At 36.5% G+C, this 14,712-nt stretch overlaps 2 protein-coding genes across 2 annotated transcripts; both read right to left on the bottom strand.

Annotated features, from left to right (window-relative positions):
* Positions 1-2,052: 2,052 nt before the first annotated feature.
* On the bottom strand, positions 2,053-3,532 carry apoc2 (apolipoprotein C-II). Its single transcript, XM_063487971.1, has 4 exons — positions 3,504-3,532; positions 3,166-3,225; positions 2,602-2,761; positions 2,053-2,519 (listed from the first exon to the last, which is right to left on the bottom strand). Exons 2-4 carry the CDS (start codon positions 3,212-3,214, stop codon positions 2,435-2,437), a joined length of 294 nt encoding a protein of 97 aa, XP_063344041.1. The 5' UTR covers positions 3,215-3,225; positions 3,504-3,532; the 3' UTR covers positions 2,053-2,434.
* A 2,119-nt stretch (positions 3,533-5,651) lies between these two features.
* apoa2 (apolipoprotein A-II) lies at positions 5,652-7,408 on the bottom strand. The gene is made up of 4 exons (XM_063487392.1): positions 7,332-7,408; positions 7,063-7,107; positions 6,318-6,549; positions 5,652-6,055 (listed from the first exon to the last, which is right to left on the bottom strand). The coding sequence occupies exons 2-4, from the start codon at positions 7,103-7,105 to the stop codon at positions 5,899-5,901; spliced, it is 432 nt and encodes a 143-aa protein (XP_063343462.1). The 5' UTR covers positions 7,106-7,107; positions 7,332-7,408; the 3' UTR covers positions 5,652-5,898.
* Between the last annotated feature and the right edge of the window lie 7,304 nt (positions 7,409-14,712).

Below are 14,712 nucleotides of genomic sequence, written 5' to 3'. Positions count from 1 at the left end.
CAAGAGAAGATTCATGCTATATGTATTTTTTGCAGTTTTCTTCTGTATAGTCTGTAAAGGCACTTTGATCAGTCCTTGTTTTGTTTTTTATATATCTGCAAGCTTTTTAGGGTTCAGTTGGATGAACAGACTGCTTTATCACCTTCCAGCATCACTTCCTGCTCAGCTGTAACCTTTGTAACAATGTTATCAGTTCATTTAGGGTGATATGCTTTCCTTCCTGTGCCAATTTGTTGCTTTCCTGAAAACCATAAAAAGACTCTTGCCTGTGGTTTATCGCATTTTTTATTCAGATGTAACAGATTCTAGTTACAGTTTTTGTGTTTTTTGGTCAAGTTAATATCTTTTATAACATACAAGACCTGCAGCACAGGCTCTTTTGGCTCAGTGGGCAATATTAAAGCCATTTTTTAAGGTTAGGCCATGCTAAGTGGACTCTATAGCGGACAATGGTGTCATAGATAAATGGGAAAAGCTTTTGCAATAGTACAAGAAGTAATAAAAAAAAAGAAAAAGTAAAAAAAAAGAAGACAATACGACGGGATTCCCGCTTCTGTTTATAAATGGAATATTCATCATATCATTTCAAAACCCTTAAAATACTGCATGGCCTCTCGGGAAAACAAAATGTTTGTTCATAATTTTATTTTGTCCTTTAAGTCTATAAAAAGATATCAGATTTGTTTTATCAGTTAATAACATGATCATTTGTAAATATTTATAAAAATCTAAAAGATGGAGATCTCACACAGCTTGTTAATGTTTCATGAACTTTGTTTTGTGGAAAAAATCAACATTCAAGGCAAGCAAATAACTGACTGATGAAATGTGAATGTATATTTTGCAGACATTATAATAGCTTTAGAGGTATTTTCAGCGTTATTCAGCTGTCTGATGTTTAATTAATAGGTACAGTTGACTTTTTTTGTTTGACATACAAAAATTTGATATGCATTTTAATTATCAATACATGTTTAAAGCAAGTGGAAACAGATTTTTTCCAAATAAAAGCTGGAATTGAAGGTCCTGCGTTTGAAGCCACCAGCCAGCCGGGGCCTTTCTGTGTGGAGTTTGCATGTTCTGCCTGTGCCTGCATGAATTCTCATTGAGTACTTCAGCTTCCACGCACAGTCCAGAGACATGTGTGTTAGGCTAATTGGAGATTGTAGATTCTGCTGTTACTGGGAATCACTGCTCGTCTCTATGTGTTAACCCTGCAATTGACTGGCAACCTGTCCAGACTGTCACCTGCCTTCACCTTATGTCAACTATGATAGGCTGCTCCCATTATGTGAGCCTCAATTGGACAAGAAGGTTAAGAAAACTAATGGATAGAGGAGAAACACTGCAGAATGCAGCTCCTTTCAAACTTATCCACTCTGGACAGATCTGTATGCATGTTCAGTTGCAATAATATTAATATTTGTCTATTCTTTTTGTTCCAATGATTATAGTCATTATAGATAAACCAGGAGTGGTAGTGTTGGAACACTGTAGTCCTTAAAACCCACACAAATGTGTAATTTGTTCTGTGCTTCTCTGATGCAGTTTATATCCTTTGCAACGACTACACAAGACAAGATTCTTTAAAGCAGATTTTTTTTGCTTGGTTTGTTTCTGTTGGTAATAGCTTCAGAGGAAGCTGCATGTTGTAGATTTGTGCATTAATTAAAAATCACTTGCTCTTGCATCACTGATTGTCAGTATCCATAAAACAAACTTCAGAGTCTTTGTTGTTTATTCATCTCTGTCAATTTCCCGCCGCTCACACTTTGTATGTTATTTCTTTTCATCCATTATTAATTACAACAGAAGCCTCTGTTCTTGTGCTGCCTGAGCCGATAAAAGTCTTGTGTCTCACTGCAGATTCGTTCAGACAAAATCACGACCTTTTGCATCACTGAGTTGAAAGATGACACTGATCTTACACAAACAGACGGGGGCAAAATGGGCTGAATTTACTACATCAAACACTTCACAAAATACCATGTATCAACCACAGACACCTGTTTATGTTTTTTTCAGTATAAATATTTTATTTCAAGATATAACAAACACTGAAATTTATTCAGAGATGCCATGGTGCTGTGAGGAAACAAGCATATCAGCAGGTGGTAGCAGATCTTAAAATGCTCCCTTTCTTGTGCTTGCCAAATTCTCATGTCCATTTTCTCTTTCCAAGCTCTCAGTTGTTTTTCAAAGGACTAAAGTCCCCATTGGGTGGTTATGATTATTTACCTCCAATGCAGTGGATTGAGAAAGTGCTACAAAATGCACCTCGTCCATTGTGTTAGAGAGTTTGACACTTGCGTGTGGGGAGAGTATCGCCAAGGACAGAATGTAAAATGAATTCTGAACCTTTCTTGTGGGGGTTGAAAGTCCTTACACAGCCATGTAACGTTGTGGAGGTCATTGGATAACTTTTTTTTCACTATTAATGGTGAAAAATATGGTAAAGCTGGTCCTGTGCAATGCCAAGATAGGTGCTCATAATGTTGGAAGTTTCAGTGTAAAGATTCCTGTGGTAAAAACACAGAATGAGAGCAGTTATAGATTAAAATGAACATTTTTTAAATTCATCTTAATATCAAAATGTCTTACTTTGCCTTCTCCTCCAGCTTCAGGCCTTTGATCTGTTCCAGGTATTCACTGGCAGTGTTGACCGCACCTGCATAGTAGGACTTGACAGTATCTGTTATTTTTGTGATGGTCCCTTGCTCTTCCTCATCAACCTGCCTTGGCACACGGAAGCTTTCAGCACCTATGCAAAAACAGGCCACATTAGTTAGAGGGTTAAAGACACGAGAGGCAAAAAAGACAGAGAAGAAGAAAAGTCTTTCACCCTAATGTCTTCACTTAAAACAAAACTTGCATTTCCTACTAAAGATGGTATGTCATTGCATTCAATAGCTTTTCTATATCAGAATATGTGATGTGAATTTCAGTTTTAACCAAAATGAAAAACAAAAACATATCATTTAGTCATTTGGTTTGTATCCATTTTCTTGAACTGAATGTGCTCATTATTACTCTGTAGAGATCTCACTTATGTTACAAACAGGTTAGAATTGAAAAGCTTAAAGTTTTATTATCACCGATTCATAAAAACCTCCTGGTATATTATATATTTGTGTTGTTGGTTTTACTCTCTGAGGACAAACTTACTGAGTGCAAAAAGTGCAACAAGCACGGTGATGACCAGCAGCTTATTCATGGTCCTTGGATCTGTGAATGTAGAGGAAAAAAAACATTTGAAGCTCCCTTCTTTCCATCCACTAGGGTGAGACATTGTCCAAGATTTACCCACTCATCCAGCCGATGTATTTGTTATATTAACTGCGCATATATGTTGTTTTAGTCCACTTCTAACATTAAAACACAGAAGATCTCCCCAAATCTCCCAAACGGTTAGGTCATCTTTCGGCTTTTTCTCATATATAGTGAAACAGCATGCGCCTATTTTAAAACTGCTCAGTAAATGAATCAAAAGTGTTGGTACTCACTCTATTCCTCTGCAGAAGTGACTGTGAAAAGAAAACAAAGTAAGAGGTAGTGCCGGCCCAGCCTGTTTATATAGGAGTGTAAAAGTGGTGACTTGTTGCTCTCAGAGCCAAAGTGCACTCTGTGGGAGATAAACCTGGACTGCTGTCAGCTGTACGGTTTTTTTTGGAGTGGTTCATCATTGTGTCTTGATAAAGTAGATATTGGGATAATGCAAATACAAGGATAGTGAATAAAGCATGACAAGGTACTTGTAACAGTGGTAGCACAGCTGTGGTCAGGAGTGACTTTAATAGTATAGACTAAAAACAGCATTGTAGAAGAATACTGACAAATAAATGTGGCCCAGTCAATTATTTTCCATTGATAAGGTCAGTATCAGCAGACTGTTACTCCTTGTGCTCAGTCCAAGACTCAGTCATTCATGACACACTGCAACAGTCCCAAGTCCTTTTAAAATGGTCCAAAGTCTAAAGTGTGCTGAACACGTCACCCACACTGATTCTGGTTATGAAACAGTTAGGCCACATTAATGAATATATGGTGTTGCATTTTTTGGTTTTTGTTTAGAACAAAAACAAACTCTTTCCACTTGTCTCTTCAAAAACCTTCAGAAAGGAGAAGTTTGGTCACAGTTACATGTGGAAAACATTGAATCCCCTCCTTGATTCTTTTCAATTTGAAATGAAAATACAAGTCTAAAGCTGGCTGTTCATGTTATGTTGTTTTGTCCTCATGTGCTCTTTATTTCCAATTTTCCCTAATAATTATAACATAATTATAATATTCATTCTTGAGACAAAATCTGTCTTTTTAGCCTCGAGGCTGTGGTTATATATTAAAATAAATATTGTGGCTCTGGGTAATAAGTGACAGTTTCTTGCTTGCCATGGGTGAACATTTGGTGAACAGAATTCAGAGTCCAGACAGTTTTGTCAATATCAATCACATGCTGTTTTTTTGTTTTTTAGCCAGAGTAAAAACAATTTTATGAGGAAACAATTTCAAATAAAATTCTGACTTACGAAAATATTGAATTTGTGTGATGTTTAGATCTCTTTTTGGAGAAGACAGAATTTGCCAGAATTCACGAGGGGACAGGTTCATCAACATTTCAGTTTGTGCTGGGGAATAATTGTTAATGTGACAAAAAAACTGTTTTATCTCTTTTATTTGTTGGAGTTACGAGCTTTCCCCTGTGATGTCTACATGTTGATGGAGGCCTAAGTAAACACTCAATCCAATCATGTGTTCCAGTCTCACATGTCATGTTGTGTGCGACCCCAAGAACTCAGGTCAGTTGAGTGCAGCTGTGGGCAGCAGTAGGGTTCAAACTGTTTGAGAATTTGCACTTTTGATTCAATCCAACTGAATAAACGCTGTGATGGCTCATCTCGGCATGGTTATTGCTGTAGCTGAAAATAACATTGGTGTATTATTGCATTATAAATGCAATCAGTGATTTCTGCTGTCATGTCGTGAACGCAGGAAGAGTATTTGTTTGCTACTCATATGAGTAGAATAAGGCAGATATTCCACATGTTCTTGCAAAGTGCTATTCAGCAGGAAATCGGTATCAATATTCAAATTATGGAAAGTTAATTCAAATAAAAATGTCTGAGATTATTGTACAGTTCTCTTCAGTAATTTTAGGTTAACAATCAATTTATGTAAAGATACAAAAGACACATTAATAATGTGTTTTCAGTATTTCTGTCACTAAAAAAAGTTTTCATATGGGATTATACAAATTCAGTGTTCAGGGGACAGACTTGACTTATTTCAGAGTATTAATGATATTATTAGCGTTCAGTATGTGTTTAAAGCACCACCTTTTCATTATATATTTATCAAGGTGACAGCTCACTGCAAAACCACTGTGAGAAAAAAATAAACCCATGGTGTTTAATTGAGTTTTCTTTTTAAATATATGTTGTAATAAATGAGGTGTTTTCTTCATAATAAAAAAGTATGAAATGTATGAAAAAACTCTATCCATACTTTAAAAAATACATTAGAAGATTATAAAAATAACAGAATTATTAAAGCCTAGAACTTTTTCCTCGTATCATAACAGGAGAGGATTGTTAGTATATATGAAGAAACATATTTCAGAGAGTTTTCACTTCATTTTATTGAACACACCCACATTACATACACAGTCACACACAAACTCTGGTTAGTGTTTCAAACATAAAATACTGTACATGCACAATTTGCATATGTGGTGTTGACATGTTTTTCATGGTTTTAACTCTGCATGATTGGACAAATATTTTGATTTAAAAGAGGCAAAGAATTGTATTTGTATTCTTCTTTGCTCCTCTCCGGTGTAGTTACTATGACCTATCATCTAACAAGGGCTGCTGAGAGGCAGTTTGCTCCAGTTGGTCTTCTTTATTCAGCAGGCAGGACTTCGTCCAGGAACGATTTAGCGTGGTCAATGCCCCTGCCCAGGGTGATGCCAATGTGGGGGCGCAGGTAGTGTTCATAGACACCCAGTGCTGCTGTACGAGCCTTGTCCACTAAGGGAACTGCTTCCTGACGGATGGCACTGATGAAAAGAGGAAAAATGGATGATTTTAAAAGTATCCATGATTGAAGAATTTACCAAATAAATCAACAAAACCATAAAAACTGTGTGTATGTGTTTGTGCTGAAATTGTGAAATCTAAACATTAATTCAGTAGCATCTAATACCAAATTATGTTTCAAGTTGAAATGACATTAGCAGCTTACAAAAGTTTTTTTTTTCTTTTGGAGCCGCCTGTGAAACATTAAGCCCGTTACTAGGATAGTTATAGGTGAAAACTTACGAGGCAACTTTCACAAAGGCTTGGAACTCAGGCTTGTTCTGCAGATTTTCAGCAAATTCCCTGGCATCCTGTGCACGCTCATTGTCACGGATGCCCTCCACAACGGGTGTGGCAGCAGCGTGCACCTTGTTGTAAAAATTCATCAGTCTCTTCATGAATGTGGCTTTGTGGGTGTTATATAACTCAACCATTTCTGGCGATGGTTCGGGAACTGCACACAGGCTCTTAGAGACTGGAAGGCAACAGAGTTGAGATTTTTAGAGAGAGAGATGAGAACTAGTACTATTAAAACAGTTGCAAGTAAATTCAATAATTTCTGATGTATACACATGTTAAAAAGAGACAACAAAAAAGATTAATTGTTGCACTGGGAAATTTCACTAAACTGTTTAGGGGGTTAGTGTGTAAATGTTATTTAAAAGCCAAAGAAAAACTGTCCCACATATCTTGGCACCTCACTCTCAGTATCAGATTTCCTTGGTCAGTATTAAAATTTCAAATTTTTTCTGCTACAGCAGCTCACTGTATTATAAAATTAAGCACTTGTGTTGCATGTCAGCTACATATAAATACATGCAATATTCATCCATGACACAGTGTCCATTAAATCCCTGAGTGCAATAATAGCATGTTAGACTGGGCATATCAAACATCATTAAAAACAGTCACATCAAACTCAATTTGTTCAAAAGCCTGACTGAATCTTAACTGTTACAGAACATTTAAGGTTTACAGGGTGACTTACCCTGCAGCACCAAGATCAGTGCAAAAATATATTTTGCATTCATTTCTGAAAGACAAAAGAAGAAAAAGCGAATGAAATTCACATTTCAACTTATTGAATTGTTTTCATATTTTAACAACTGAAGATCATAAACAAGGTGATTAAATTGCTAACATTTAAAGCAAAACCGCATTTCCTAAATATTTCACGAAAAGCTGTTTTAGTTAAATCTACTCTGTAGTTGCAGAAGAGAAGCTGCAAGGGCAGCTGCAGGAAGAAAAAGGGATTACCTGCTGTTGCGTTGGATGCACAGATCCAAGAAGTGACAGTCTTCTCTCAAACCGAGTTGTCTGTAACTCAGAGCGCACATCTGGACAGGAAGATATAGGGGGGGACTGCAAACAAACGTCATCTGATGAGCATACACACACATGCTTACATGCACATGCACACAAACACACACACACACACACACATACACCTACACAAAGTCCAGTGTACATGACATTCTTTAAATACAGAATGTGGAAATGTGGCTTAGTTGTTATGTAATCTTTCGGAAATGTATGTTTATCCTTATCCATATGGCAGGATGCACTGTGACACTGTGGATGTTGCGTGTTTGCAGAATGTCATAGCAATTACATCTCATTTGATAGAAAAAGCTAAAGCAGCTCATGTGTCTGTATCTGTTATGACAAAAGATAATGTTAACTGTATCGGCTCTTGATAATCAGCACTTTTTTAACAGCAGATTTTATAATGTGTACTCAGATATTGGTGTCAAATGGTCAACAGGTCAATCATCCAGAACCTGCCCCAACTCACTGTACTGAGCAATGGCTGCTGGGAATTGTGCCCTCACCTTTCACCCTAATACCCTGCTAGCAATGTGATCAGTTCTCTTTTCAATAGTGTTTTTAAAAGGTTTCTCCTCTGTATACCTTCATCTCACTGTTTTCTTTTTCTTTTTTCACATATCCACATGCATCCATTTAATGCTTGAGTTTTGTTTTACTTGTCGATTGACGCACCTGTGTGTGACTTGTACTCACATAATCAAGAAGACAAGCTTTTCAGTTTCGATTAAAACCAAAACCAAAATGTTGGTTAATCGGATTCAGTTGGTGTGCTCTTTGTTTAATAAAAACCAAACAAATACAAAAACTCTAAAACCTGCAGCAGAGGCAAACAGATATGTTGTAAGGATATTTATTAACAACTCATTTGATTTTTTATGCATCATACATTAGTACAAGCCTAATGATAAACATCAAATTATGATCATTTCAGCAGTGAAGCCATGACATTTAATAAGAATACTGATTTACTCTCAGCTTCTCGTTTGTCTTGAGTGAGTTAATCAACTTGAGTTGTGTTAAACGGTGTGTAGTGGCTGATGGTAGTCTGAATCCTCTCCCACACTGAGCTTTTGACACCAGAGGCCCATTCAACATAGCTGTCAGTCACCGGTTGAATGTGGTCTTCATAATAAGCACCAGCAAAGCCTTGTGTTAGTGCCCCAATTGCCAGGATTTTATTTTTGGCTGCCCTGTCAGATAAAAGCAGCAAAGTACATATAATACACAAGCAAATATGTTATTGTGCAAACTTTTTGACACAATAAGTGAAATCAAACTAAATATTTTCACAGTTCTGATCATTTACTGATCATTTACAAAGAGTTTTAGTCTGGACTTATGAATGAACTGTATTCAGTCGCCACCAGTTTTTTTTTTTTTTTCTTTTCTGAAATACCTGATCCTCTCTGCCAGCTTCTGCAGCAGTCCTGGTGAGTCAGGTTCTTTTGTGGGCTCTATTTGGGCCAGAAGTGGTCCACATGCTGCAAAGAAAGATGCTTGTCAGTCAATTAGAACAAAACAAAAAGTGATGAGAAATTACAGAATCAATACTGAAGATGTAGGTAGATATTTGTAAAGTCATACCTTGCATTAGTAAGAAAAGACTGAAAAGAAGTGCTTTCATATGGGGCTGTCATGGAGAAGTAAAAAAAAACCCATACATCACAACAGTTCATGATATTGTTATTAATATAACAGAGCTCTTTGTCAGCACAGTCCATATGTAGTTCACATTGGATGCAAAAACAACAAAGTTCTCAGCAGATTATATCAAAACATACTGGTTCTTTCTCTTTGACAGCTACAAAAAAAGCACAGATTTCAAAATAAAATTTGTCAGTTTGTGCATTGTCATTAAAACTACCATGATCAAAAGAGTATATTTTACCATTTCCTCTGGCTCTGGTCAGCAGGAGTTAAATGAACCAAATGTTATCTAGCCACTTTATTTGTATTTGGTAACCTTGGCAATGTGAACATTGGTCCTGATCGGATGATCATTCATCAGGTTTTTTTTTTTCTTTGATTCACCGGTAACAAATAAACAAGTCTTATTATGGTTTTATTTTCTCCCTAATTTGACTTTGAAATGTTTTGTTGTCTTAGCTAAAAAAAAAAAACACTCACACCTGACAGGGCATTCAAAGACATTTGAGTTAAGTTTTAGTTTAGGTAGTTAGTTTTATACCTTTTTGAAAGATGGAACTTTTACTTGTTTGGGAAAAAATGGTTTAATCCATTTAACACAGATCTACCATTTACAATGTGTTATGATTTCTTTTTCATGTTGAGTATCAGTGTGTTACGATATGAATGTTAGTAAAATCGAATTTTTTAAATAAAGTCCCAAACTCTTGGTATCTTTTCCTGATCAACCGAAGCTGAGTTCAACAACTGAGCAAATACACTTTGGTTTAGATATTTCACCCCATTTTTGGCAGATGTTGATATGCGCTGTATTTACAGAGAAGTCAAAGTCTGTCTTCCAGCACCACAGATTTTAAGTTAAAATCTGGAGCAAAAGGTTCAGACTGATAAACATTTTCAGCTAAGCGAAGCATTTCTGTGGGCAGAGTCCACCATAAAATTGATTTTGTGTTGCAGTCCTCAGAGTCTGCTCTCGCAGATTGTTCCATATGGAAACAGCTCAGCACTAATGCTCAGATTATGTTTCATAAGCGCACTGTACTCACAAACCTGGTCTTGCAGCTGTCTAAATATGCTGGATCAAAATTCTGTTGCCCTTGTCTTTAAACTGCTTTATGTTAAACATCTGGACAGTACAAAGTAAACATTGTGTATGTGTGTCCCTGAAAAGGCTGCAACTTAGAAAAAAAAAAAGAAGAAAAACTATTACAATGCAGAAACTGCCTGTTTATAAGGTACACCAAGATAAAAGTGATGTATAAACAGCTTTGCAAAAGATCTCACCTTCAAGAACATTAAAGCTTTGAAGCTTTACCTGACATTACCTTAAAGTGAAACTAATTTCACAACAATTTCAAACAGGTGACATCAATTGCGCGCCCATGTCTGCACCAGCAGCTGACCTCTGTCAGGTTGTTCCCTTCAGGGAAACAGAAATCAATGAACTGGAACAACTGGCTGATTATTAACTCATCATAAACAGTGGCTTTATCCCAGGTGTTGTGAAATGCACAAAGCCATGTTGGCACTTGACCTTTGCTGCAAATGACTGACACAAATGGATTAATATCTATTAGATGCTACTTGGTAGCCTTTGAAAAGGCTAGTCAGATTTTTAATGGCCATTGGTAAACAAATACATAATTCACCAAATTTACTTAGACATTCCACATATGTTAATGGTATTTAAATGGTAATTAAAGAAGTTCATATAACAATGTTTAGGCCTGGATTCTGGAAGTACTTCAAAGGTGGTTCACAGACCTTTTGTTGTTTTTAGAATGGCCAAAATTGGAATAGCATAGTTATGTGGTTCTATAAAAAGCATTAATAATCTGAGCAAACACATTGAAATGATGTATCAAAACAATATTGCTTTTAGTCACTTGTTACTCCAACCAGTTTTTTTCATTTATGTATTTTTTTATTTTAATCAATTTGACAGTCTCTGGCACTTGATTGAAACATATATTTTAGATAATTTATTTTATTTAAAATAAACAGGGCACAGTGGTTAGCACTGTTGCCGCACAGCAAGAAGGTCCTGAGTTCAGTTCCACCATCAGGCCGTGGTCTTTCTGTATGGAATTTGCATGTTCTCCCCGTGTTTGCGTGGGTTCCCTCCGGGTACTCTGGCTTCCTCCCACAGTCCAAAGACATGCAGTTAGTGGGGATAGGTTAATTGATTAATCCAAACTGCCCATAGGTGTGAATGTGGGAGTGAATGTGAGTGCGACTGGTTGTCTGACTCTGTGTGTTAGCCCTGCGACAGACCAGTGACCTGTCCAGGGTGTTCCCCGCCTCTCGCCCTAAGACAGCTGGGATAGGCTCCAGCGCCCCCTGTGAAAAGGATAAGCGGAAGCGAATGGATGGATGGATGGAAAATAAACAGAGTGTGAGCAATAATCCATCTATGCATCCATCTTCTTCTGCTTATCCAGGGGCAGCAGCCTAAGCAGAGAAGCCCAGGCCTCCCTCTTCCCTTGTTTCTCCAGGGGAGTACCAAGGACCAATGTTCTCAGTTCCCAGACCAGCTAAAAGATATAATCTTCAGCGTGTCCTGGGTCTGCTCCGGGGCCTCCTGCTGGTGGGACATGCCCAGAACACCTCACCCAGGAGGCACCCAGGAGGAATTCTTGTCAGATGCCCGAAACACCTCAACCAACTCCTTTTAATGTGGAGGAGTAGCAGCTCTGCTCGGAATCCACTCCCTAATGAGGTCGAGATCCTTACCCAATCACTAAGGGAGAGGCCAGCCAACCTTTGGAAAAAGCTCATTTCTGCTGCTTGTATGTAAATCTGAGCAATAAATCACAACTCTGAAATCAATTTAATTTGTAAATCATATATTCAAATTGCTATTTTATTTAAGTTTTAATTACTAATAAATTTTAAAAAATTGAATTTCGTGGTTGTTATTGATTTTCCATGGAGTTTAAGCAACAAGTGAGAGTTTAAAAACTTCAATCCAGTTAGGATCCAATGGTGTGCAAAGCATATGGATGGTCTTCGTAATAGACAGGAAGCGTTTAATCAGTGCTTGAATTCATTACAGAATTTCCTAGGGCAGGGATAGCTCAGTAGGTAGAGTGGTGGCCCCATAATCGGAAGATCGGTGGATTAAATGCACTAATCGGCTACCCTGAGGTACCGTCCCTACACACTGCTCCCCAGGTGCCCAATGGCTGCCCACTGCTTCACTGAGTGAATGGGTTAAATGCATAGAGGAATTTCCCCACATGGATCAATAAAATATACATTATTATTGTATGGATAAAAACTTAGGATAACTTAAAAAAATAGAACTTGAAAAAAAATCTTCAAAGATTACAGACTTATGTGTGCAGAGCAACATGTTATCTGAAATATCAGCCTCCATGCGTCAGAGTGAGCATCTTGTTGGTGAAGGGCTAGCTGCATCTTGTCATCTTTTCTACTTTCAATCAAACCAAAATGATATTTCTTAACTTTTAACTGGAAAAGCCTCTGCAGATGGAGGTGATAATCTGATAATCACAGAGAGGAAAATTTACAAGGAGTGCAAAGAAAGGAACGCCTGAGACAGGATATGTTTAAGGCCAAGAGTGGCCTACCTGTGTATGTTTACTTCGAGTTTTAAAATATCAAAGTTTACTATATGAATAATTGTAAAGCAAACAAACAAACCAAAAGTTGATGTTTTGAGTACATTAGTTTCCTGAGAAAAGCTCATTCTCTTCATCATTGACCTGCAAGTCTCCATGCCAGTATATAAAGTTTTAATAAACTAATACATAAATTAAAAAGCTTTCAGCTTTAATAATAAAATCAGCTTTAATAAAAATAAATCAGTATTAGTAATAAAAATGAAAAACATACCTGTTTTCCATCTTAGAAGTGTCTTTAAAAAAATCTATGTGCATCTCACTTTGTAAGCACGCTGAGTTTCAGGAGGGTGGCGCAAACACCATGCAACATGGACAAGTGGTGACCTTAAGGCGTCTCTGCCCACGTTAGTGGTCAGCACTGATGTAGTTACGGTAGTGTGAAAAAAGTGTTTGCCCCTTCCCGATTTCCTATTTCTTTCTATGTTTGTCACATTTAAATGTTTCAGATCATCACACAAATCTAAATGTTAGACAAAGAATGCAAAATGCAGAATGCTGATTATGATAGAGACGTGCTCAATTTTATTATTCAGCAAGATTGTGTGCTGAAAAATAACTCTTAGATTAGAATTCAATAACCACTACTTGTTTAATTATCATTTACAAGTGATTGTCACAAGTATGTCAAAAAAATCTCAACAATTGTTGGCTGTAGATATTTTATCTTGTAAGGTAAAGACTACAATAATAAAGAGAAAAGCCAAACAAAACTAAGATCTTAAATCCATGTTTCTAATAGTTTTAGGATTGTATTTGTGTGGGAATTTATGAAGTCATTACTAGTTAAGATCAGAGGACTTAACTACTGGCTTTATTGATCATTAGCTCAACAGAGCTATGACTTTTTGTTAGCCTAACAACAAAAAACCCAAGGTTGTCCTTATTGTCTTCAATCAGTGACAAGTAGAAAGATGGCCTAGCTTTACAGGTGCTTATTTATAGAGCAACAAACTCTTTTCCCATGATAAATGAGGATCTTCTACATTAATGAGACAAAATTTCATCTTCAGCTTTGGGTTCTCATTTAAGGCTGTTTTTGTGAGTTATAGCAGGAGAGACAAGTACTTCTGATTTGAGGTTTTCTTTTTCAGAGGAGTATCCAGAGTATCCAGAGTATCTAGAGTATCCAGGGTCATATGCAGCAAGGATGTAACTGTATTAATAAAATAATCAATGTCTTTGGGAGTAGTGTTTAGGTAGCCGGTCTGGCTTGTGTTGGCACATGGCAACAGTGGAGAAATTAAATCTATGAACTTAGTTACAGCACTTTCTGAACGACATTAATTGTAATGAAATGTATTCTAATGCATGCATTGATTAAAAAAACAGAAAGATTTATCACATTTAAATTGTATATTGAGTATATTCAGATATGTACTTTCCTAAGGGATCAGTTCATCATGTGAAATAACACATTTCAGTAGTGATATAATTATTAACAATTGACGCAAGCTATTTGGGAACTCCTTAAAATCTGGAGTGGTGGCCAAGATTTCAAACTGTGTAAAAAGAAAAAGTGCTTTATTGCTTTTTAATAATTAATGACTAGACTGCACTGAATACTGAATAGAAATTTGTCTTTGTAAAGATGATGTAAATGGTTAAGATCAGACTGTCTCTGAAAATATTTTTTTCAGTTGTTCGTTTTTTGTTTGTTTGTTTGCATTATTGTAACTTCTGTTGTTTATTGATTCAGGAATTGAGAGGTCTGACTTACAAACATTTGCAATTGTATAAATATTATTATTTTTTACTTAAAAGTCTCATTGTATCACACACATACTTAATAAAAGGGGAAAGTTAGTTTTATTTTTATGCATCAGCAACAGTAAAACTTTAATGGAAAAAAATCATTCTGCTGAAATATGCAATCGCCATTACTTACATGTTAGATGATACTTTTAAATTAACTGAGTGCTTAATACAATGCTGAGGAGTTTATCTAACAGACGTTAATGTTTTTTTGTTTCTTTTGCTCAAACAGTCCTTTTTGTCTTGTTTCCCTTTTTTCACAT

Source organism: Pelmatolapia mariae, linkage group LG10_11 (assembly GCF_036321145.2).
Source record: "Pelmatolapia mariae isolate MD_Pm_ZW linkage group LG10_11, Pm_UMD_F_2, whole genome shotgun sequence".
Taxonomy (NCBI): Eukaryota; Metazoa; Chordata; class Actinopteri; order Cichliformes; family Cichlidae; genus Pelmatolapia; species Pelmatolapia mariae.
Note: the sequence above shows the minus strand (reverse complement) of the source record. Positions and strands in the feature narration are given on the sequence as shown.

Excerpts from the sequence above, each read along its gene's own strand:
- apoa2 (XM_063487392.1), bottom strand. The coding sequence starts at position 7,105 with ATGAATGCAAAATATATTTTTGCACTGATCTTGGTGCTGCAGG. Across the intron at positions 6,550-7,062 it reads ACTGATCTTGGTGCTGCAGG|TCTCTAAGAGCCTGTGTGCA; the intron begins GTAAGTCACCCT and ends GTTGCCTTCCAG. Across the intron at positions 6,056-6,317 it reads GCCTTTGTGAAAGTTGCCTC|TGCCATCCGTCAGGAAGCAG; the intron begins GTAAGTTTTCAC and ends TCTTTTCATCAG.
- apoc2 (XM_063487971.1), bottom strand. The coding sequence starts at position 3,214 with ATGAATAAGCTGCTGGTCATCACCGTGCTTGTTGCACTTTTTGCACTC. Across the intron at positions 2,762-3,165 it reads TGTTGCACTTTTTGCACTCA|GTGCTGAAAGCTTCCGTGTG; the intron begins GTAAGTTTGTCC and ends GTTTTTGCATAG. Across the intron at positions 2,520-2,601 it reads AAGCTGGAGGAGAAGGCAAA|GAATCTTTACACTGAAACTT; the intron begins GTAAGACATTTT and ends TTTTTACCACAG.